We start from the raw sequence: 27,162 nt of genomic DNA, 5'->3' as shown, positions 1-27,162 counted from the left end.
ATAGCCTCGATGAATACAAATAGTTTTTAATAGAAATCAAGAAGACGTTTTCATCAGTCCAGCGTTTTTATGTTACTATTTTCAGAGTTTCGGTAATTTCGTCTTAAATATTTAAGAAACAAGTTAATAATAAACTAATTCAATAAGAAATTATCAAATGCATTAATCTAACCACAATATACTAATACGCAATAAATTTAAATAATATGGAGAGAATTGCCTAAGTAGGTTAATACACTCTGCTAATTTTTTTTATAAAACATATAGAACATTTTTTTCAACAAAAGGGCAGGTCGTTCTACAATTTTGGATCGAATTGCGACAAACTTCTCCTAAATAAAAGCCACACTTTGAAAAAATGAATCAGTGGACTCCATAGTGGGTCTACGCTAAAAGAATTCCTCAAGGAAGGAGAGTTTCTCAAGAAGGTACTGTGGTTCCTGTATGACAAGAGCGAAGTGCACCCATCAATGTATAAATCCCAATACTCTACGTGCGCCATGCAGAATTGTCATTGTACTGAATCCACTGTTGTCATTTAGGTGTATGGATGTGAAATGTCTTCAAAAACATTCGTTTACATATATATTTAAAGCATCAATGACATAGTAAACATATGTACGAGGTAAAAAATATTTTACAATCATGATCGATAGTTTTGCATGTGCTCATCTGCATGTGTGTGACGATTACATAACCAAGTGGCTCGGAATCCACAATCAACTCCACATATCTAGAAAAGAACAAGTTGAATCTCTAAGGTAGGAAAATTGTCTATTCACTAAGGAATTTGCACAAAAACTCCAAATTCATTACTTTTTGTGAAAATATACGAAGAGGAAAACGTTTGTACAAATTGCCAGCCACAAGAGAATGAGCGTGTTACAATTTAAACAACAAAGAATGTCTTTTGGTACAAAGCAAATGTGCTCGTTTAGGGAGTTACATTTGGTAAATGTTTACATTGATGCGAATATGTTTGTTATAAGAATCTGTTCTGAGTTATTGCACACGCATACATAGAACGTAAGTCATTGACCTTTGAAAACTCAACTTATTATTTAAAATAAACAAATTACAATTTAAGAAGTTTTATATGTCACAAGGGTTGTCACATCAAATTGAGCTTACTTAAACCCCTTAAGAATCGAAAAAAATATGAAAAAAACAAAAGGCTAGGTACTTGGCCGGACAAAAAAACCTAAACTAGAAAACTAAAAAAAACCTAAACTAGGCAGCTAGTGGAAGCTAACACAAACTTTTCAAAAAACAGTATTAAACATTTTAAAACCTCAACCGTAACTATTGTGTAAAATGCTTAAAGTAATATAGGAGGTAAAATATAAGTTATAAAATAACAGTGGCAGTAGGGGAGCTTTTCAAAATTCGTTTATTCTAACTCATAAAATTAACAAAAACATACAAAACAGAGTATAGTACAATTGAGGACTTTATTCGTGTTATGTCTCGAATTTATTTTATATGTTGACGTTATTGTCTTTTCTTACATTATTTTCTTTTTTCTTATTCTAGGCCTGCAGTTAATATTTGAAAAAGCAACTGGAATATTCTCCCTATTATTTCCAACTTGTTAAGAAGAAAGGCCTGCTTATCAAAAGGTGGGTCATTTGTGTTAAATTAGAATTAACTAGCTGAACCCGGCAGACGTTGTCTTGCCTTTGACTATTTATAATTTAAGTGCCGTAACGTTTAATTGTCTTATTGTATATGAAGTGCTTATAACTAAATTAAAATACGTACGACAACTAATGAAACACATATAGTACAAAGGATAACCGATTCTTTATTATTGCTCTTATATTAATGCTAGTGGGTAGACAATAATTTTGGTCTTTCTATTCGGCTCAATCACGTCCTGGTTGAAGTTCGTTCGCTACGCTCACTCACCTTTGGGTTGGAGCTCGTTCGCTGCGCTCACTTGCCTTCAGGTTAGCTCGTTCACTACGCTAACCCACCTTCAGGTTGAAGTTCGTTCGCTATGCTCACTCACCTTTTGGTTGCAAATTAGCTGTTTTCATAAATGTAAACGAAATAATAGTGCTGCACCCTGTTGGTAATCCTTGTAACTTTAATGCTATTGATCATCATAGAACAGAACCAACTTGTTTAATTGAAACAGCTGTTAAGATTCATTAATTCCATTTCTCATAAGGTTAACATGGGAAACTCCAGAGCCACTGGGGCGGAGCCGATTGGACGGATCACGAAATTGATGGTGTATAAACCTATTCCATGAAATTCTACACGTATGTACCAAGTTTCGTGGCAATCGGTTCAGCGGTGTCTGAGTTTATCACTGCCAAACAAGTATATATATATACAAACATCCTCTTTTATACTTATAGATTACTGATTAGTTCAAAGAGAGAACTGCTGGTATATTTCCATTCGATTCGCGTCAAATAAAGTTTTGACATCGGTAATTCTCTTTAAATTTTTATTAAGAAGAGTTTATATTAAACCTAAGTTAATAAATAATATAAATAGATAAATATTAGATATAAATAATAACAAATAATAGATGTTATGATGCTGTACAGTGTATCGCCATTAGTATACTCATGGTGTAACTTTTAAATTAATTTATAGCTATATTTATATTATGTTATTTAAAAATTAATCTACTGGACTTTTACTTTAAAAGCATGAAAAAGGACAACAAAAGTAACAGATTAACAATTCGCTGCTACTAAACAACAAAATTCATAAACGAAAGATGAAGTGTAATCTAGAATGACGTTGCGCCAGATTGCAGAACAGTCCATAACAAAACACGTTGGCTCTAGCGAGATTCATATTAGTCATTCCGTTTGAAATGGGATTTAACGTGAGTTTTGATCACCACTTACAAAAGCTGTTTGTTGCCGACTGTAATGTTTTAATTAAAACATAACAGTTTTTGAAGAGCAATAATTCTTTTACGTCTATTAACTCACACGTAAACACAAAAAAACAATTATACTTTTGAAAATGTATTAGTTTGTGTAATGTAATTGTGCATTTAGTATAATCAACACATTGTACCATAAAATGTATTAAATCCAAAACATCCCGTTTTACACAAACTCAAAAAGGTTAAACTTATGTTTTTAACTATGGTATCACCTAAAACATTTATTAATTCCATGGAATATTTAAATTCCATAACCGTTGGTGAAGGATACTTATTTATGTCAATATTTGGTTCATACACTGTTGCGAAGCACGAATAAAGCTATATCTTCCTAATTGATATGCAATGAGATGGAATAGCATACAATTCAAGGTTATTACAGTATCAACAAATATTTTAAAATGTATAAAACCTACAGCCACCAAACAATGATGACTTTATTTAGAGAAGTTTATTCGAAGTTTACCAAAATATAGCATATTCAATAATTTAGTTACTTTGATGTTCCCTTATAATTAGAAGGTTGTTGGTCCAATCCTAAAAGATATCATTAACTTGTGACGGTTTGTAATTGAAACCAGCTGTCGCTGATCATTGGTCTTTCAATGAGTCGTCCTGGACAAAATACAACTACAATTAGTCATTGTCAAAGCTACCCAGGACATCTCAATCCATTCTAAACTAAAGTTCTACCCTGGGTTCATATTAAAGTTAAAATACGCAAATGAGTAAGTTAAGTACTTGATATATAGAATCCAAACAACAAAACATAATATTATCTACATTCCAAAAATTAGGTTAATTAATCACACCAAACTCAATAAAAAATGCTTGATAACAATTAAGTTCTAACATATCCACATAAAGTCCTATAAAGAAAAGGACGGGGCTACCTAGTTTTTTTTTAAATTATGCTGAAATCATTAAATGTGTTTTAAAAATTCAAGAGTCGGTTTCGATGAAACTATATTTCAAAGAACATACCTCTAGTGATAAAAAGTAAGCGAATGTGAGAAAGATGGAGAGAGAAACAGCTGCAAAAACACGTCACTTCTCATAGGTTATACAAGGCAGGCAAACTCTGCGAAGGATGTTCAATACTTGGCAGGCAGAATTTGTAATGTAGCCTTAAAATGACGAAGTTGTTGATCATTCAGAATATATTATGGCGTTGGCGGAATATTCAGCGAGTTCGCGGTTTAAATAGCTATTGACCTGCATCTGGCAATTTGTAGGGTGGGGTTAAAAACACTCTTTGTTGCAATATAAAAACGTAATATTAGTAAAGGTTTCAAGAAATTCTTTGAGGATCAGACATATGATTACTTAATTGTTTCATATTTTGACGCACAATTTGTAGAAATAGTTTACACTAATAACAATTTTAAACGAATTTTTAAGTTTAAATGAACTTTGCACCAATTCCCTTGGTAGTATCTTCTAAAATGTCACATATTGGTTCCAAAATTGATAATTTATAGAGCTGGAAGTTTATTTAAACGTTTATCTAGTGGTTTAAACATTCGTTGTCTACCCTAGGAGTCGTTTAAATAAAGAACCTTGTAGATTGCCTACTTTTAAACAGGAATCTTCAATAAAACAGGTAATTAGACAGATACAGAGATTAGAAGCTACTGACCAGGGCTTAATGGATCAGAAATAATAACCAAAGACGAAGATGCAAGAGTTTACAATGCTTTTGCAAGCTCGATTAGTTCAACTCAAGAAAGGGGAGTAAACAAGAAATATGTAAAATATGAAAAATAATAGTGCTGCACCCCGTTGATAAACCTTGTAAATCTTTAATGCTATTTAACATTATAGAACCAACTAGTGCAGTTGAAACAGCTGACAAAATTCTTTTATTCCTTTTAAATATAAATAATCGTAACATGGGAAACTCCAGAGCCACTGGGGTGGATCCATCCATTCATCCACCCATCCATCCATCCATCCATCCATCCACCCATCCATCCATCCATCCATCCATCCACCCATCCATCCATCCATCCATCCATCTATCCATCAATACATCCAAACCTTCTCACTTATAATATTAGTATGATTTTACTCTCTAAGGTCCAAAACCTTTGGTGTCTTGATGTGGAACTGCTCCGAAATCTTTCTTGTCTACTCCACTTTCTTGAGTTGAGCTAATCGAGCTTGCATAAGCATTGTCAACTCTTGTATCTTCGTCTTTCGTAATTATTTCTGATCCATTAAGCCCTGGAAAGTAGCTTCTAATCTCTATATTCTGTCGAATTAAGTGTTTTATTGAAGATTGCTATTTAAAAATAGAAAATATAGGCTACGAGGTTCTTTGTTTAAACGACTCCTAGGATGGACAACAAATGTTTAAACCATTAGATAAACGTTTAAATATAAGTCCAGCTCCATAAATATTATCGATTTGGGAACAAATATATGATATTTTAAAAGATGAAGTTTGTAATTAGTACCAAGGTCATTCTTGACGAAGAAAATTAAAAATTCGTTAAACATTTTTTTAACAGTTCTACGGATTGTGCGTTATAACATGAAACAATGATGTAATTACATGTCTGATCCTCAAAGAATTTCTTAAAACATTTTCTAATATTACGATTTTATATTGCAACAAAATGTGTTTTTAAACCCACCCTACAAATTGCCAGATTCATGCCAATAGCTATTTAAGCCGCGAACTCGCTGAATATTCCCCCAACGCTATAATATATTCTGAATGATCAACGGTTCCGTCATTTTAAGGCTACATTACAAATTCCGCCCGGCAAGTATTGAACATCCTTCGCCGAGTTTGCCTGCCTTGTATAACCTATGAGAAGTGACGTGTTTTTGCAGCTGTTTCTCTCTCCATCTTTCTCACGTTCGCTTACTTTTTATCGCTAGAGGTAACTTATGTTCTTTGAAATATCTCTTCATCGAATCCGACTCTTGAATTAAAATACATTTAATGATTTATTTCAGGGTAATTTTAAAACTAGGTAAACCCGTCATTTTCTTTATGGACTTCATGTGGATATGTTAGAACTTAATTGTTATCAAGCATTTTTATTTTGTTTGTTGTGATTAATTAGACTAATTATTAGAACTAGTGTCCCTGTTGCTCGAATTCGAGCAATATTGCTAAGTATTTCATGCGTTAATTTAAAACGAATAACAGTCATAATTTCTGATGACTTTAAAAGATTCGACTCAAAGATTTTCAGTGTTATATACAAATAGCCTTACTCATAGCCGGATTAGGTTGTCCATAATAACGATTATAAATTAAAAAAAAACATTATTTCTATTTCTTCTCCTTGGTGGTGTTCTAGGACTTTCCTATGTTTCCATAGTTTTCAAATCGGCTCTTTCAATGATTACTAAGAAATGCAGCACAGTGTTAATTCAGTTTTCTTTTTAGTATATCAATTAATTTATCCCGACTCTCTCGTTTTTTCTATTGTAATATCTACGCCAACCCAAATTCAAATAGTAAACATTTCATTTTAACCAAGTTGATAAATTGTTGTAGCAAACTGTTAAATTAGCAAACTTATTGACTGTTTACAACATATGTTCTTCTTCTCACTTTTAATTTCTGACAACAGCTGGAGTTTCATAACAATTTTTGGTTCCCATGTTAATCTTATGGAGAAATACGAAACTTAAAAGGGCCCCAGGGCCTCATTCCCTAATTATTTCCAAAAAAAGAAAGTTTCCTGCACAACTTCACGTTACACTCTTTCCAATGATACCAAAAACATGTCAATCGGTTCAGTAGTTTCGGAGGAGTAATTGTCACAAAAATCCTGCTTGCGTATTAAATAAGTATAGCCTAGTTGCTCTGCCCGTGCTTCGCTACGGGGTGAGAACGCAGAAAATAATAATTTGGTTTTTCTTTAAGATACTATACTTACCAGGAAACATATAGGCAAAGGCTCAATCGTACTTATTGATTATTTAAATGAATATCTCTTAATGTAATACAGTACCATCATTTTATACAGTGTATATAATTTAAAATATATGCAAAAGTATAACTTATTGACACATGGCACTAAGAAACAATTCTCCTTGTAAACAAATCAAATTAAATAGCAGAACAGCATTTATGACAACAGCTGGAGTTTCATAACATTGTTTGTTTCCCATGTTAATCTTATGGAGAAATACGAAACTTTAAAGGGCCCCAGGACCTCACTCTCTAATTATTTCCCTATAAAAAAAGTTTCCTGCACAACTTCACGTTACGCTCTTTCCAATGACACCAAAAACATGTCAATCGGTTCAGTAGTTTCGGAGGAGTAATTGTCACAAAAAATCTGCTTGCGTATTAAATAAGTACGAGAGCACGCCCCGTGGTCGAAAAATCGACCAAAAGTATGTATTGTACAAATTTCTCTATTTTCATCCCACACTGTAAATAAAACATGTGATTGGAATGTCTTCCATTTGTTTTGATTTTCTGTTTATATTGTGTTGTTATTTTGTCATCACCATAGCAACCCATAAGACCCATGTTAATTTTTTTAAATTTCAAATTCATTTTTTGTGCTTATTTTTGAGCCTATTTTAATTTATAAAGGGATTCTGCACACCTACAGGAAAATAGCTTTCTGACGGTATGCGTAGATTTTCCCTACGATACACACGAGCTGAGAAAAAAGGTTTTAAAGAAACATGCTTGCCTATTAATATATAGATAGATAGATAGATGTAGTTAATATTGTGTTTGTTGTTGGATTCTCTATATCAAGTACTTAACTTACTCTTATGCGTATTCCAACTTGAATATGAATCCAGGGTAGAACTTTATGAGTTTAGAATGGGTTGAGATGTCCTGGATAGCTTTGTGAAGGACTAATTGTTGTTGCATTTTGTCCAGGACGACTCATTGAAAAACCAATGCTCAGGGACAGCTGGTTTCACTTTTAAACCGTCAAAGGTTAATGGTCTCTTTTTGGATCGGACCAACAAACTTCTAATAAGGGAACATTACAATGACCTGAGTAACTAAATAATTAAATAATCTATATTTTGGTTAACTTCAAACAAACTTCCCTAAAATAACTTATCGTTTTGTGGCTGTGGGTTTTATAAGTTTTGAAATATTTTTTGACCATAGCCTAGAATTGTATTAGTATTTCATCTTATTGTATCAATTTTATTAAAATATTGTAGCTTCATTCGCAATTTGCAACACTGTATGAAACTATGATTGGCATATATAAGTTTTCTTTACCAATAGATATTGGGTTTTAAATATTTCCTTAAATAAATATACGTTTCATGGTGATACCATTGCTCGAAGCACAAATGTATAGACCCTAATTTAACTAGTTTCAAATAATGTAAACAATTATTAATGTTATGCTACAAAGTGTTGATTGTATTATATACGATGTTACATTGCACAAAATACATTGTCAAAAGTATAATTGTTTTCACTTGTGTTTAACATATGAGTTAATAGACGTTAAAGAATGATTGCTCTCAAAAACTGTTATGTTTTAATTAAAACATTACAGTCGGCAACAAACAGCTTTTGTAAGTGGTGATCAAAACTCACGTTAAATCCCATTTCAAACGGAATGACTAATATGAATCTCGCTAGAGCCGACGTGTTCTGTTATGGACTGTTCTGCAATCTGGCGCAACGTCATTCTAGATAACACTTCATCTTTCGTTTATGAATTTTGTTATTTAGTAGCAGCGAATTGTTAATCTGTTACTTTTGTTGTCCTTTTTCATACTTTTAAAGTAAAAGTCAATAAGATTTTTTTAATGACAGAATATTAATAGAATTAATTATTTAAAAGCTATATATTGTATATGTACCGGGTGTCCCACGAAGGGGTTTAAACGTTTGATTTTATATTACGTGCCCATTAATGCACCGAACTTTTTTAAACTTTACACAGTTTACAAAGTAGGTTCTAAAAATATTCTGGAAAAATTTTAACTCCCTAACCTTAGTAGAAACAAAATGGCGGCATATTGACAAATTTACCAATGTGCTTTCTATAAAAACTACTTTCATGATTTATTATTAGTTATTTATTTATTATTATTATTTATTAGTTATTTGATTTATTTTTAGTTTTCCATAAGGCTAAGTTCTAGTTCTTTTATTTAAAAGTCATATTGCCCTGGAAAAGAACAATAAAAATATTTTATAAAACCAAAAATACCTTTTTTAATGTTTTTAAAGTAACGTTTTTCAATATGCCGCCATTTTGTTTCTACTAAGGCTAGGGAGTTGAAATTTTTCCAGAATATTTTTAGAACCTACTTTGTAAACTGTGTAAAGTTTCAAAAAGTTCGGTGCATGAATGGGCGGGTAATATAAAATCAAACGTTTAAACCCCTTCGTGGGACACCCTATATATACTATGGATATTTACTATATATTATGTACATACTGTGATACATTTTTTTTTACTTAGCTCACGCAAAATAAATAAAATAATATAAGTAAAATAAAATAAATAAACTTCACCCCATAAGTTGACGAAAATTACCCAACGTGGGATAAGCTCTATTTCTTAACAAATTGACAATTATATGTAGAGTATTCCAGTTTATTTATACAAAATTAACTGCAGGTCTAGAATAAGAAATGAAGTGAATGTAAGAAGCTCTTTGCTCAAACTAAAAGTAAATTTAGAGTTATGATAAATTGTGAAGTCCTCAAAAATTGTTCTATGCTGTTTTGTGTTTTTAGTGAATTTCTTATACAGTATAGGGAATAAGCTATTACCGTAGGTCTCATGGTAAGACCTAGACCCTGGACCTAATTTTTCGTTTTGAGGTCCCCAAAGGCCAAAACACCACCAATTTGATGTGAAAACCCTTGTAACATACGAGTACAAAACTTCTTAACTTTTATGCCATAAATAATAAGTTGTAATTCCAAAGGTAAATGACTTTCGTTCTATGTATGCGTGTTCAATAACTCAGAACAGATTCAAGTAACCAAAATATTCGCATCGATGTAAAAATGTTTACCAAACGTAACTCCCTAAACGAGCACATTTTGATTTGTACCAAAAGACATTCTTTGACGTTTAAATTGTAACACGTTCATTCTCTTGTGGCTGGCAATTTGTACAAACAGTTTTCCTCGTTTACATTTTCACAAAAAGTAATGAATATTGTGTAAGGAGTTTTTTGTGGAAGTTCCTCAGTAAATATATAGTGTTTAAATTGATTTTAAATGAGTAAGTTGTGGTTAGGTTAATTGTTCATTTGATTCGTTATATATTTAATTTGTTTATTATTTTCACTGTGGATGCGATACTCCCTGGTGTGGATTAACGTCCGCACTAGTGAGTACTACGACTATCCGCAGTACTATCCTAATAATTAGACCAATTCAAAATTACAAGGCAAAAATGCGTTTAGGATTCCACTATAAACTGTAAGTTGCTATTATGGGCTATTAATTAACAGCTGTGTCTAAGGCATATGTCGGCCTTAGTCACTAACAAGACTACAAGATCGCACCACTCATCCTACTCTCATCTCCATCCATATTTGGCTTAAAACACCTACATTCATATGGTCACCATTTCAAAGTAAACTAATTAAGTGTAAAGTATAATATAACGTTGGTATTAGTATACTGAAACTATAATATAACGATAATCGTAACATTATTTGTACACTCAATAATGTGAAAACCTCTGATAAATTTACACACATCATCATTATACGGATTTATATTTACCATAGCCTAGTAATGTGATAGGTTGTAGCTTCAACGAACTAGTTAAGCAACACTTTAATTATCCTTGATATTGGATTGAACCTGTATTACAGTTCTAATCGGCCGAACACGATGATATATTGGTAATGCAAGTATAATTAGGTAACTGCCCGCATGCTCTGCAAACATACCCCCCCTCCACCAACATGACAGGGAAATTACAGATTGAAACATATATTGTGTTATATTGCAGATTTGTACTTGTGGATCAGATGAAGAAAATTTTATGCATATTTAGTCTAGGTTTACCGGGGATGTTTTGTTTCCTGATTGTTTTTTCTTGTTTTAAAAGCTTAAACATTATTTTATCTCAGTATTATTTAATTGTACACTATTACTTCTAATTTGTTATTACCAAAAGTAAAAGAAAATGTTTTAAACCTACCCCACTACCACAAAGGAAAATTAACACATATCAACATACTAAATGTTAGCCAAATATGAAAAACGGATTAAAAATGTTTAAAATGTTACAAAAGGTTTTAAAATAATAATTCCAGAATCCAGAAAGTTAATTGGCAAAAAAATGCTAAAATCATCTTGTCAGAAACGTTTTGGACGACACGATGCAATTTTTAGAGCAAATAATTCAAAAGAAAGAACATGCTACTATTGCCATAGCTTTAAATTTCGTTCCATACAACACCTTATTACCGTTTGACTGAAAATATCATTTTTTTTTACATAATCTCTTTTCACGTACAGATTATGTGTATAATTTCCTAGTAGCCCACTCAAATTATTCATATTGTCATTCAATGTTTGATTCAATTCACTTAAAACAAACGTATGGTTAGGAGGATTTGATATTTTGGAAATCAACCTTTTATTTATAGATGTTTAAATAATGAAAAGGTCAAAGTGTAGAATTGGCAGCCTTATCTAATTGAAAGAGTGCATATATTTCCTTTAGAGGTTTTGAAAGTAAAAATTGTATATTCAGGGAACCACACACTCATTAAAAACTAGAAGATTTATCTTTGAGTTAAGCTTGAAGTGGTTGAACATATTGTCTGTTTAAGTGGTTAGTTAAACACCCATAACCGTTGAGAAATACCTTGTGGTACGTAATTACCTGGTGAATTTATCGACCTAGACTGTCGTTACACGACACCTATCTTATACAATTTGTCATCCTCGCACATGGACGATATATTCTCACTTTAGGTAACACTTTCCTCTTAAGTAATATAATAACTTAGTGTATTAAACGTTGAATTCACCCTAGTAAAATATCGAGTCAGTGACCACGTGTTTTTGATCATGCGGCTAGTGGACAGTGTTGATTAAAATGTAACCTTCGTTTTTGTTTATCCACCTTTTTATGTCTGCATTTTCAAATTTGTTTGTTCTAAATATTTGATTTTTCCAATTATTTTTCCACCAGTTTTTGTAGTAATCATCTAATGTTCTTTGTCATTTTGCAACTGAAGATAGACTGGTTATTCCGAATCCAAAATCGTTATATAACTTTTGTTTAACGAATTACGTAAAGGAAAATGTTTCCCCTAAAAAACCTTGAAGTTTGAATATTAAAAGTTTAATGTTCAATAAAAACGAATGCCACAAGGAGACCACGAAAAATTGTGTTAGTCACTTCTGTATTCAAATGTGACTTCGTAAACAGTTCGTAAATTCCCTTGGCTATTTTCATTCAAAATGTGCTATTATCAGAGAAAATGGTAACTAAACCAGATACACCTGTACCTATAACAGTTGAATTGTTAACTATAAGGAAGTTGTGCTGTGAATAAATTAAATATTTTAAATTTATTCCATGAGCTGTTGAATGATATTCAAAAGAAATACATAAATAATTTTGGTCTGTGAAATAATCTATTTGTTTATTTTTCACACAAATTGTATTCATCTGGATACATAAATTATACCTCATAAAATAATATTGGGTCTGAGAGAAAGTAAAGGAATGCATGCATAAAAGATTTACGGGTTTGGGAAGATAAAAGAGGGCTGTTTTATTTACTTTAGATAACGTCAGAAACATAAAGTAGAATGTAAACTTTCCCTCTAACTCGATGTAAACAACAATACAAAAGAATCGCATTTAAATAATTGGTTTGATAAGGAAAAGCAATTTTTTTAACTTGCATAACACGTGTCTTGTAGGTTAAGCGCAAAGTAAATTTTAGGTTATGTTTCAACAACACATGGCAATGTGTGAGGTTATCTATGTACTACTACTACCACCACCATTGACTATAAATACTGTGTTGGTTTAATCATGAATGGTTACATTTTGTGTTTTTAAATTTCCTTTTATTAGTTTCTAAAATTAAATTAGTTGTTATGTAATTGTTAATTTACGACTTCTTCTGAACTATTATATTACTTTAACAGTTAGAGTAGTTAAAGGCTTACGAGTGCCTTTGTATTTATATTTACATAGTGTTTAAACATTGCTAAAGTAGATAAGCAGTGTTTCACCATCTTCAAAACAATGTGTGTTTTGTTGTTGACATATTTTGTATATTACTAAACTAACTCATGGCACAAATTCCAACACAATAAAAGCAACTATAATGTTATCTACTGATACTTCATAATCTCACCAATCTTTGGACATAACTCATAGGGTATTCTTTAAGGCATTTCCTTGCACTTAAACCTTTTAGTACATGAAGGTAACTGTTTTGGTATTTACTTGTCCTGACAATCTTTAATCTTATCAGTAACTTGTAACTGTTACGATCCACATGGCCCGTTACTATATAATCTTATCAGTACCCAGTACTTAGTAACTGTTATATCTATTCTGATAATCCTTAATATTATCAGTGACTGATAACTGATAATTGACGTGGTTTGATACCGTATAATCTTATCAGTACCTAGGACTTAGTAAGTGTTATGATATCTACATAGACAGGTAATCTTATCAGTACATGAATGTGACTACTATTATATCCACATGGCTTTAAACTTTGTAATCTTATCAGTGCATAAAGGAGTGTCGTGACATCTACATGTTCTTATTATTTACAATCTTATCGGTACCTAAAAGTAACTGTTATGACGACATGTGCTGATACTTATAATCTGACCAGCCTTTGAAGACAATTGCTATGACATCTAAATGTACTAATTAATTTAATTGATAATCAAATGAACACTATAAGGAAAGAGTGATGAAATTTACATCTTGTGTGTAATTCTTGTCAGTACCTGATGACAACCATATTAGTATATGACACTTTATAATAGTATCACTACAATATCAAACTGTTACGATCTACATGTCTTAATATTTTGTAGCTGTACCTGAAGTGTCATCTACATGTTATAATACCTTATAAAGGATTTGAAGATAACTATTCTGATACCTACACGTTCTGACGCTTTATAATCTCATCAGTGTCCGAAAAAGCTGTTATATATGACATAACTGTGAACTGTGTGTGTGTGACATAGCTGAAAAGATGTCTACATGTCATAATGCTTGAAATCTTTTAGTACCTGTATGTGATGTCTTAAAATCTGATCAGTAACCGAAGGTAATGCCTAAAACCTTATCAGTACCTGATAATCATTTCAACAAATCTTATCAGTTGATGTCTAAAAATCTTAGTACCTGAAGGTTATGTCTAAAATTCTCAGTACCTGAAGGTGAGCGTGGTCAGAGGCCGGTAACTCTTGTGGCTCCTCGGATCTGCGAGTGGTGTTCCCCAGAAGTCATCGCCGAGCAGGGACAGCAGCGGTTGTGTCCCGAGCACGTCTGGGTTCCGAACCACGGCGACCACGTCGTCGTGAACGAACTCGCCGTAGAGAGCGTTGGCGTAGCACGCGGCCGCCACTCCGGCCACCACGAGATACCTGGCCATCACTGACGCGTCGCCAGGCTGCACTGCCCTTATACCGGCGTTGCGACGCTTCCTCCCCCTGAAACATCCCCCTCCACCCCCATCCACCCCCCAACCCTCAACCTTGACTCACAGACACACTTTGTAACTCCGGACATCCAACTTTCTCGGTGATTTCTTCCTCGTTAGAGCGAATGTAGGTTAATCTTCGTGTTTGATTTATTCGGTTGGTTGTTGTTTGTGGAATTTTTATACTCGTTGAAGTTTTCATATTGGGAAATTTGTTGGTGTAGTGATTTGATATGTGTTTATACAGACGGAACAGTTAAACACGAAGATGTATCGCATTTATAATAACAGCAAACTTAGCAGTTGAAATACATTTTATCGTGCAACCTTAATTTACCTATTCGCCATAAAAAGGATTTTTTTAAATAACAAGTAAATAAGGGATATGTTTGTTCATTTTTCTAAAACTGTTTTTAAGTGTATCGATAGATAACCGCTTCACATTTTCCTCCCAACATACAGGCCTAATAGATTATTCGTTTTCGTTGTAGTAAAAGTGAACATAACAATTTAATGTAAGTCCTACATTGTTGGCATTTTAGTCAGCTGATTCGAAATTACTAAACATGGTACTCCTTTCGCTTTCAATGCAAAGTGAAGATTATGAAATAAATCTGTCAGTCCATGCAAGTTTTACCTTCTCAAGATGTCGAACATTGGTTATTGGAATAAATTTTTGTAATTCTTCGATAACTTCACTGCTAATATATATCCTTGATTCATTACCATCTCTATTTGGATGTACCATATTGAAATTATATTATAAATTTTATATAATTTTCCAATCATTTATTTTATTGTAACGTGAGAAATTTACTGGGGGAAATGCGCAGCTCTGCTGTTCGATGATATATTTTTTCTAACGTTTCCTCAACTTGATTCAAACAACTTTCATGTTTTATAGCATTCTGTGCTGAACAACCAAGAACATTCCCTGAAGTATCTCCAGCCAGAAGAACAGTCAGCGTGGTGTTGTCTCGAAGCCTCATCTCGACTGAAAAGTGAAACTCTGGACTTTCCAAACTTGCATTACAAAACTGGGACCGTGGCGTCGTCCTGTAATCCAGCTACTTGGAATTCACGAATGTAGGATATTTATAGAGATGAAAATGTGTATAGAAGCTCAATTAGCTCAACTCAAGAAAGGGAAGTAAACAAGAAAGATGGCGGAGCAGTTCCAGATCAAGACATCAAAGGTGTTGCTCCTATAGAGAGAGGAGCAATGTTTTATCCCATTATTATCCACAATTGTGGTTATTTATAGGCATGCACTGTGGATGCGATACTTCCTGGTGTGGATTAACGTCCGTAGTAGTGAGTACTACGATTATCCGCAGAACTATCCTGATGATTAGATCAATTCGTAAATTAAAAGGAAAAATATGGTTCGGATTCCACTATAAGCTGTAGAACCCTTAGTTGCCATTGGCTGTACAGATGTGTCTAAGGAATATGTTGGCCTTAGTCACTAACAAGACTACAAGATCGTGCCAGTAATCCTACACTCATCTCCATTCACATTTGGCTTAAAACACCTACTTTGTATGGTTGCCACTTCAGGTAAAGTATTAAAGTACTGTGAATCAGCTAGAGCTCTGATGACGCTTCTTTCTCATCTACAATCGTAGTCACGTTGTTTGCCCAGAATCACAGTACTAGGATGAGTGGCGCAATCTTGTAGTCCTGTTACTGACTAAGCTAGGTTTGTCTAAGGATGTTCCTTGGACAAAACTGTTAATTAATAGTCCATACAGCCAATGGCAACTAAGGGACCTACAGATTATAGTGGTGTCTTGATCTGGAACTGCTCCGCCATCTTCCTTGTCTACTCCCCTTTCTTGAGTTGAGCTAATTGAGCTTCCATACACATTGTCAACTCTATAAATATCCACAATTCGTGAATTCCAAGTAGCTGGATTACAGGATGACGCCACGGTCCCAGTTTTGTAATGCAAGTTTGGAAAGTCCAGAGTTTCACTTTTCATTTAAGATGAGGCTTCGAGACAACACCCCGCTGACTGTTCTTCTGGCTGGAGATACATCAGGAAATGTTCTTGGTTGTTCAGCACAGAATGCTATAAAACATGAAAGTTGTTTGAATCAAGTTGAGGAAACGTTAGAAAAAATATCTCATCGAACAGCAGAGTTGCGCATATTCCACAGTAAATTTATCACGTTAAAATGCAATAAATGATTGGAAAATTATATCAAAATTATGATAAAATCTGTATATGGTACATCCAAATAGAGATGGTAATGAATCAAGGATATTTATTAGCAGTGAAGTTATAGAAGAATTAAAAAAAATTACTCCAGTAACCAATGTTCGAAATCTTGAGAGGGTAAAACTTGCATGGACTGACAGATTTATTCCATAATCTTCACTTAGCATTGAAAGCGAAAGGAGCACTATGTTTTGTAATTTCGAATCAGCTGACTAAAATGCCAACAATGTAGGACTTACATTAAATTGTTATGTACTTTTTTACTACAACGAAAACGAATAATTGATTATGCCTGTATATTGGGTGGAAAATGTGAAGCGGGTATCCATAGAAACATTTTAAAACTGTTTTAGAAAAATGAACGAAAACACCCTTTTCTACAGGTTACTTAATTGAAAAATATGTGTTTTGGCAAATAGGTGAAATAAGGTTGCATGATAATAATTATTTCACAATTATTTCATTTTTTTTGTGTTATTATAAATAAAGTGCAATCCCTCTCCATATTTCACCTCTTACTTTGAGTGTACATCATTCACGTGTAAATGAAAGCTATTGAGGCCAAAGAGAAACCTTTCAGTTGTCAACAACATATTTCTTACTTTAAGATTTTCATGAAAATATAGGCCTAGGTCTGTTCAAATTTATAGATTGATGTGTTGTGGAAATGAATAAAATTCTCATCGAACTTTTGTACATTATTTGAAATTTTTAAAATTTTTGCTTTAGCTCATGGGTGCGTTTGTGACAAAACTATCATCAAAAATGATACAGTAAGTGAGAGTTATAACTGCTGCTTACATAAACAAAGTCGACTAAAATATTACCATTTTAATTATTTGAAATAGTAATTGTAGTAAGCAAACGAAAATGCTTGGCTTCTTCAGTGGAAAAGTGACAAGCTCAAATAATGCGGAGTGTTCCAACGTGGGAATACATGCAGAACAGCATTTAGATAAATTTAAGTTCTTAGATAGGTTCTGAAACTATGTTGATGGTTACTATTATTTTACTATTATTAAAATAATGGTTTGTAATTTTGAATAGTAAAATTTTAGACCCAACATCAATATGAATTTTAAAATGTTTATTGAAGGGCTGGATAGTGGATATGTTGTACAATCGTTTTGTTACTCAAAAGGAATTGTCATTATAAGTTTATGTTAAAAAGTATTTTTTTATTCTATAGAATTTGATTTTTGAATTTATTGAGTACGTGGAGAAATAAATCCTCAAGTAAGTGGTCTAAATAAAAAATTTTGAAAAGGGGTTTAATTTTGACGAACAAAACCAACCTACCAAATGGACTGGTAAAAAAAAACAGACCATTTTGAGATTTTCCTATTATAACAGCTGTAATGCATTTTGGGAAGAATTGGCTTCACATTGAAAATATTGAACACCATAGTGTACCCAAGCGAAGGAACACGTCATCAATTCATCAATAGAATACATGAAAAGAAATCTGGGGAACAAGAAATAACAATCAGAACTCACAAGTAATGGTGAAAGTGGATTGGACAAATAAGTGCTCAAATAAACTCGATCAACTATATCTAAAGTCATAGACTCTAGTGAGGAGATGGTGAGTTTTACTACAGATTTTTTGTTTTTAATTAGTTTCCTTGATCATTGGGCTTTAAATTGATGATCCTGGCTAATGAAACAGCTGATCTTAAGCAGTAACAAAGCTACACAGATCCTCACACACTCTACTCATCCTTTAATCATATTTGGGTTAAAATACGCACCTAGATGGCGACATTATCTTATTGATAATGATTTTAATAAGATTAATAATGGTAAATGAGGAGTTTTTACTATATGGTTCAAGTTCGAAGTTATGATTTCTCAGTAGAAACAATTGGTCAAATTATGATTTTTGAAATTTCTATCTCTCTTAAATTACATGTTAAAATGTGATTTTAAAACATCTTGGTATATTGATATTTGTTCTTTTGTTTTTCTTTTTTCTTGAACAAGTTTCAATTAAACTGAAAACTAGTAAAGTATCTTCATAAAACACAATAAGCGTAGCTGTGAAAATTTCATAATTTCAATATATATAGAACCAACTTCGCTTGCTCAAAAATGAAAAGTGTTTAGTTTTCATATAAAAAGTACACATTGAATATTTATTTTACAAATTTTCGGCAGAAGAATTACATAATTATTAAACACAGGATAGGTTCTGCAACGATCTGCTGATAGCTTTAGTTATGCGGGTTGACGTGTGGGTGCAGCACTGCCTGAAGCGATAAAGAAGATCATAAAACATTTTGAACAACAAGGTTAATCGGATTAACACCGTTATAAACGTATTTGTATTTAATTTTGCTATGTAATGTAGATTATAAACCAATGTTTACATATGTGTTGTTATTCATATGTGTTTATTAACATATGGTGTTAGAATATTATTTGTTTAGTTTTTGTTGGTAAACATTCTGGATCTTGATTTTATTGTAAAAACTACCTAATAAAGTATTTGTCTTATTGAACTATATTTTAATTTAACTTGCGATAACACTACATGGTGGCAGCGGGTTTTTTATTGTTTTAGCAATACAGTACATAAAGATGAAAGGTTTTAGTGTTCCTTCCCCAGAACATTTTGATTTTAAAGGAGAAAACTGGTCTAAATGGAAAACCCGTTTCTTGCGTTTTCATGCGGTATCTGGGCTCACCAATGAAGAAGAACCATATCAGGTAAACACCTTACTATATATGATGGGCGAAAAGGCCGAAAGCATATTTGAATCATTTAATTTGACATCTGAGGAAAGTAAAAGTTTCAAGACTGTTTTAACAAAATTTGATACATATTTTGCTCCTTCTAAGAATGCAATCTATGAGAGGTACATGTTTCATACTAGGGTTCAACATGAGGAAGAACGTGTTGAAAGTTTGATTCATGATCTTCATGAGATGGCTTCTTCGGCAGATGCGATTTCCCTGCTTCTTATAAAGATGAGGCTATACGAGATCAACTTGTTGTAGCGATTAGAGACAAAAGTTTATCTGAAAAACTACAAATGAATGCAGATCTAACACTTAATTCTGCTGTCTCAAATGTTAAGCAAGCCGAATCGGTTAAAATGCAACAATCATTAATGAGGTCCGGGTCTTCTGAACATGCACTAACTGCAGATAAAGTCAGTTCAAGGACTTGGGGCACTAAATTTGCTCAGAAACCTCCAGTTGATTCCAATTCGTCCAGTAACAAATACTACAATCAATGCCAGTGGTGTGGTAACGCTCAACATGAACGACCAAAATGTCCTGCCCGGAATATTTTCTGTCGAAACTGTAACAGGAAGGGCCATTTTGCTAAATGTTGCCAGTTCAAAAATGTCAAGGAAATAAATTCAAATCCTCTTCAAGATGAAGTTATTAAGAATGACAAATTTGTGGGGTCTATTAATCCTCAAAAGAATCCTAAAGCAAAATGGTCAGCTGAAGTTAAACTAAATGGAGTATGTATTCAAGCTAAGATAGACACTGGAGCTGACGTTTGCGTTTTGCCCCAATCACTTTATAAGTTGAAATTTTTTATGTACCCACTAAATTCAAGTAACAAAGTTTTAATTGGGCCTAACGGATCTGTCCTTAATATCTTAGGCGTATTCGAGGGTACAATCCAGTACAAGAATCAATATTGTAAGTCTCAGTTTTATGTAATATCTGGTGCTGATAGAACCCTTTTGAGCAACGAAGTTAGTGAAAAATTGGGTTTAGTTAAAAGGATGTTTCGAGTCAACTCAACTGGTTCATTTGATCCCTTTACATCATACCCTGAACTTTTCAGCGGTCTTGGTGATACAAAAGCTCATTATAATATAAAATTAAAGCCAAACGCTGAACCGTACTCTCTCAAAGTTCCAAGGCGTGTTCCCCTACCCTATAAAGATGCTGTAAAAAAAGAACTGGATGCAATGTTGGATAAAGGTGTTATCGTGAGAGTAGACATTCCGACTGACTGGTGTTCACCTCTTGTCATTGTCCCTAAAAAGGACAATTCAATAAGACTCTGCGTGGATTTTACTAAACTTAATGAGAGTGTTAAACGAGAACTATATCCTGTACCTTCTGTAGACTACACTCTGGGACAATTAGATGGTGCTAAGGTGTTCTCGAAACTAGATGCTAACTCGGGTTATTGGCAAATACCCATAACAGAAGAAGCTTCATATTTGACTACTTTCATCACACCTTTTGGAAGGTTCAGATTTTTACGACTTCCTTTCGGGATTTCCACTGGTTCAGAAGTATTCCAGCGTCAAATGTCTGAATCACTTGAAGGGCTTCAAGGTGTTGTTTGCCATTTCGATGACATAACTATATACGGGAAAGATATGGAAGAACACGACAAAAATTTGCATAGTGTTTTGTGTAGGCTCCAGGAAAAGGGCTGGACACTTAATAGATCAAAATGTGTGTTCCGGCATGAAAGCATCAGTTTACTAGGTCATCTTGTAACTAAAAATGGTATTAAGCCAGATCCCTCTCGTGTTGAGGCTATCCAAAAACTCAAGACGCCAACTAATGTTAAAGAACTAAGGAGAATTCTAGGTGTTGTCAATTACGTAGCCAAGTTTATTCATAATTTGTCGACCATAGTTCATCCACTACATGCTTTACTGCAAAGAAATACAGAATTTGTTTGGGGGCCTGATCAAGACGAAGCTTTGGAAAAGATTAAACTGTCATTGATGTCCGAACCGTGTCTCGCTTTATACAGCATTTCTAAAGAAACCTTCCTCTCAGCGGATTCCTCGTCATATGGTATTGGAGTTGCACTACTTCAGCTTCAAGAAGATGGAACTAAACGTCCTGTGGCCTATGCTTCGAGAAGTTTGACATCAGCCGAACGTAATTGGGCTCAAATAGAAAAAGAAGCTCTAGCGATTGCATGGGGGTGTGAACGATTTGAACACCTCATTTTAGGGCTGCATTTGCATATTGAGACAGACCATAAGCCCTTGCTCTCCATATTCAAGATAAAGGACTTGGACAATATTACTCCCAGGCTTCAGAGAATACGACTCCGACTGATGAGATATACATATGATATTACCTACACGCCCGGTAAACAGTTGATTTTGGCTGATGCACTGTCTCGAGACACAGAGAACTCTGAAGAGGAATGGGAACTTACAGAGGAAATCCTTGCTTATATACAAAATATTGACACTACCCTACCATCTGTTTCGGATGAAAAGTTGCGAGAAATAAATCAAGAAACTATGAAAGATGAAACTCTAAAGCATGTGTCACAGTATTGTGTGAAAGGTTGGCCAGAAAAATCTAAGATTCCAGAGGATGTATTGCCCTACTGGTATAATAGAGAAGATATAAGTGAGCAAAAAGGTATACTTCTCTTTGGAAGTCGTATTATAATACCAAATTCTCTAAGAGCTAATGTACTAAGAAGTATTCATGAAGGACATCAAGGCATAACAAAGTGTAGATCTTTTGCAAAATTGACTGTGTGGTGGCCTCGTCTTTCTCAACAAATCAAAGAACTAATAGAAAATTGCAAGATATGTGCAGAAAATCGCGCTACGAGAGCAGAGCCGCTGATACCAACCCCTTATCCGGACAGACCTTGGCAAATAGTGGGTGCCGATTTGCTGAAGTGCAAAGGTCACTGGTATCTCTTAATCTCAGACTATTATTCTAGGTTTATGGAAATTGCTAGACTAAATGACTTAAAAATGGGCACTATAGTAACATATACAAAGTCCATCTTCGCACGTCATGGTGTACCTGAGACAGTGAGAGCAGACTGTGGTTCTCAATTTGACTGCTGTCAATTCAAACAACTTGGTCGTGATTATGGATTTAAATTGATTACATCAAGCCCAAAATTTCCACAAAGCAACGGCTTCATCGAAGCGCAAGTAAAAAACTTTAAGTACCACTTAGAAAAAAGTGATGATCCCTACAAAATGCTACTTATGTTAAGAGCAACCCCTCTAGAAAATGGGAAAAGTCCAGCGGAATTACTTTTCGGGAGAAGGATCCGCACTTATGTTCCAATAATGTCTGATCGACTAAGACCCTATCTGGTAGACGCTGAAAAGTTAAGGGAAAAGGAAGAAGCAAGAATTGATCGTCAAAAGATTTATTTTGACAAAAGACATGGAGTCAAAGAATTGCCTACTCTACCTGATGGAGCTCAAGTCCATATAAAGGACAGGAATCAAGAAGGAACTATATTAAACAAACATCCTGCACCTCGATCCTATATAATTCAAACGCAAGATGGTTGTTTGCGGAGGAACAGAAGATCACTGCAAAGATTTAGCTCTACTATGCCTTCTGATCACTCTCAACCAGCACTGCAGACCAGTCCTTCAGAACACCTCAGAAGATCAGAACCTTTCGATCATCCTGCAAGGAAATCGCAGACAAAACCTTTAGCGAATCTAAGAAGATCAACAAGACAATTCAAACCTACCCGGAGGTTCGATCTTTAAAGGGGAGATGTGTTGTTATTCATATGTGTTTATTAACATATGGTGTTAGAATATTATTTGTTTAGTTTTTGTTGGTAAACATTCTGGATCTTGATTTTATTGTAAAAACTACCTAATAAAGTATTTGTCTTATTGAACTATATTTTAATTTAACTTGCGATAACACTACAACATATGTAAATATAATTTTGGATAACTAATTTATACTTTTCCCAATAAGTTAATGGCATAAAAATGTATTTTCCAGTGATGTAATTTGTTTATGGTTTCAAATTAGTTAACAGTACTGTATATTATACTTGAACATCATATTTACTGTTAAAAAGATGTGTAGCGTGAGCCTATCATTTACTGATACCACTTATACTAGAACAGAAACTGTATGGATCATAAACATTAACAAGTGATGTCACTGTATTCATTTTTTATAATTTTTGTAAATGGAACCGTTGTAAATTTGACCCACTAAACTCTTTGATTTTAATACTTAAGAACAAGTGTCACAGTTATTTAAATACAACAAATTATTCCACCAACACCACAATAAATTCAAATTTAAAATTATTTTACTTTTTAAATAGCCTAAATGTAGATGTTATTGAAGTAAAACAAACAAGGTCAAACAATTTTAAAACTCCAAACATTTGTATAGCTATAAATTACATTTTATCGGTCCGGACTAATTTCTTCGGTAAATCAGCGGACGAATTTTCACGTCAGAAAAATGTACAGCTGATGTTCTTGACTACACCTGATGACTTTCAACACTGTGATGTAAATAATTACTTTAGCCTCATACGCTATGATTGTGTGGGAATTATCGTTTCTATCCCAAAAAGTTGAGCTTACAAAGAATATTGTTTTTACATTATGTTCCTCGTATATATTAGTAAAATACAAATTAACTTGAACATGAATTCTTTTAAAAAAGGTTTCTTTATGTTCTTGAAATTTTATACTTTGTTCTATTGATGAAGGGGTGTTTACAAGGAAGAGTTTTCGTGACTTGAAAAATAATGTAAACTATATTGAATCCGTGTTTTTCTGACAACATGCGATTGAATATTGTTACTGAAACAAAGCGAGGAGTTCAAGGAACATCCGATAGATAGAGCAGAGTCGAAGCAGACAAGTGCTGCTAACTGGTGGTTGTGGTACGAACTAAAATAACACTTGTTACAAACAGTACCACGAATATTAGATCAGAACCGAAATAATTGATCATGAACATATTGCATAACTGGCCCGAATCCTACACTAATAACATTACTATAGGTTTTGACAGTTCCGTTTAAGTAGTGTTATATTGTTTACTTTCGGACACCAAAATCATTTGTTAATGTTTATGATCCATACAGTTTCTAATATTCGTGAACAGTAATTGATTTTGGACCCTATCGTATTGCTTTTAACATTGACTTATTATATTATACACAATACTGTATCGTAATAGTCAATGCCGTTGGCAATAACCTTATATCCGTATGAATTTGCGATCTCAAAAATAGCTCTAAAGATTCAGATGTTATAATTTATATATTTTTTTAGATTAATTTATTTTGACATTTTACTAAATAGTGGTGTTAATAAAGAATTCATTATCACAGAAAATTGTATTTTAAATTAACGTTTTAACTGTCTCACCATTTCCATAGTTGTATAAATTATTGTTTTCCTAAATGTTTCAGTTCTGAGTGGAAATATCGGAACACAAAAAGTTATCCGATTTGGATAAAATGCAGTATGTGAGTACTCATCCATTTTATCTCCAGGAGTTTTTTTATATTTTTAAACTTTTTATTTTTAGTTGAAAAATTATTTGGTTGTTTAAAATATCTTACCAGCAGTACCTTTAACTATAAATACAAAATTCAATGGTAGTACGTAAAATCATGTTACTTAAGAATTTACTAAGTTTAATAACCTTTAAATATTACCTTTACAAATTCGTAATTTATACTAAATTTAAAGCACGACTAAACATTTAAAGTATATAGATGAAGTAAGACACGCTTAAGTCATTTCTGAGACATTCGCCTTTTGTTTTGGCCCAAGAGTGTATTTCTATTCAATGTAAGAATACATTTCATTCTATGAAAACTGTAAGGAGAGCAGTTGCTTGTGTCGTAAAAATAAAGTGGGCATAAACACCTTCCGATACAAAGTTTTATTCTGTATTCCGTTAAGGGTCAAATATTGTTTTATTTAAAAGCTTTTGTGAATAGAGAATTTACTAGGTTTAAAAACTTTTTATGTAATAGGACGGGAATTTTTTCACATCACTTCAGGCTAGACTTAGGGGTTGCGGCACGATCACTTAGATAAAATCCATTGGTTGTTTGGCAGGATTTGAACCCGGGACCTCAGGATTCGAAGTCCCACGCTCTAACCACCAGCTCGCTCCCCACTAGACTTAATATGACAATGCTAAATTGGTTTGACACGATAACTGAGTCGTTGCTACAGGTTTACTCATTGATTATAAAGTTTCTAAAGTTTTTCATTATTACTAAAGCATTAGTACTAAAAGTTAGTGAAAATCACAACTAATAATGTCAAATGTACCCAAAACTTGAGATGATGTACTTTTCTGTAAAACATAACTTATTATAAGTATTAACAATAAGAAAACACAAGTTGTAGATTATTTCTAACAAAAACATGAATAAATCTCAACCAATAATATTAAACATTAAAGTTACTTGAGTAATAAGTCATTCAATTAAACCCTATTTTTACTACAGTACACAATAAAACATAGGCAATAGCTGATTGCAAAAAATAATTTAAAATCGATTTATTTCTACCATAGTATTATTTAACATTATAAAAAGATATATTTGGTAACCACCTGAGTAATATATGCGTAGATTTAAAACTATTAAACACCTAAAAATATTTCAAACTAAAAGTTAAAACACAATGCATTTTTTGTGTTTTATTTATTTGATTGAGTTAAATCATCACCGTAGCTTTGTTACAAATATCAGCTGTTTTCTGTATTCAGGAACATTTATTAACTCCAACAATATAGGACAGCTGGGTCGAGTTTCCATTCATTTATTGTCAAATAAAGATCAAACTGGAAATCATCTGATAACTAGGGCAGGGCTATCCATTTAGCTACCTAATTAGTAAATAAAAATAAATAATTCTTCAAACAACATTACGTTACTAACAACAATAATAAACCAAAGAACTTTTTCTGTCATCAAGTAAACACAACAGAAAACAAACACGATATCAAGTAGTAAATGATCATGTCTTAAAATTTCAAAACTCTTTTCAAACTGGAGTATTAACAAATAATCGGAAACCTTTAAGAGAGAAAGCCTCTAACAGCCAAGTGGCGTTATGGGGAATAAAGTGTTGCATTAAATTTTATGAACAACATTAAGTTATCCATTAGGTGTAAGAATGCTTATATTCCCGGTTTCCAAGGTAACATGTTTTATACTAAATTTACAATGGATTTCGTCCGGACTTGCATTTACAATACTCTACACACAATATTGCACAGGTAAGAAGTTTGAAGATGACTGCAGTCAACCAATTGAACAGTTAACTTCATATTCAATCATGGATATAAATAATCCAGGCTTTACATTTCCACTGATTTTGTTTGGATAGCAGTCCGGGGAAAAACATTTTTAAAGATACTTCTACACACTATATTACACAGGTAAGAAGTTCGAAGATGATGACTGCTGTAAACTAATTGGGCAATTGTTACCATATCTAATTATGTAAATAAATAATCAAGGCTTAACATTTTCGCTTATTTTTTAAATAGTCTATCATTTAAGAAAGGGCCATGTGACCCTAACTTTGCCTGAAATTATAAACAATTTTTCATTTCATTTCATTTCAATAGCAGTCCGGCAAAGAAATGTTTACATAC

At 33.1% G+C, this 27,162-nt stretch overlaps 1 protein-coding gene across 1 annotated transcript in view; it reads right to left on the bottom strand.

Moving 5' to 3' along the window:
- Positions 1-14,506, bottom strand: part of LOC129005988 (protein O-mannosyl-transferase TMTC1-like) — a 105,971-nt gene extending 91,465 nt beyond the window's left edge. The window contains exon 1 of the mRNA XM_054435069.1: positions 14,286-14,506. Coding sequence (XP_054291044.1) covers positions 14,286-14,506 — 221 coding nt within the window. The remainder of the gene's footprint in view (positions 1-14,285) is intronic.
- Positions 14,507-27,162: the final 12,656 nt, after the last annotated feature.

The sequence above is a fragment of the Macrosteles quadrilineatus genome, unplaced genomic scaffold (assembly GCF_028750875.1).
Source record: "Macrosteles quadrilineatus isolate MER2022 unplaced genomic scaffold, UCM_ALF_1.0 Scaffold_51__1_contigs__length_872494, whole genome shotgun sequence".
Classification (NCBI taxonomy): domain Eukaryota; kingdom Metazoa; phylum Arthropoda; class Insecta; order Hemiptera; family Cicadellidae; genus Macrosteles; species Macrosteles quadrilineatus.
The sequence above is the reverse complement of the archived record's forward strand: the minus strand, read 5'-3'. Positions and strand labels throughout refer to the sequence as shown.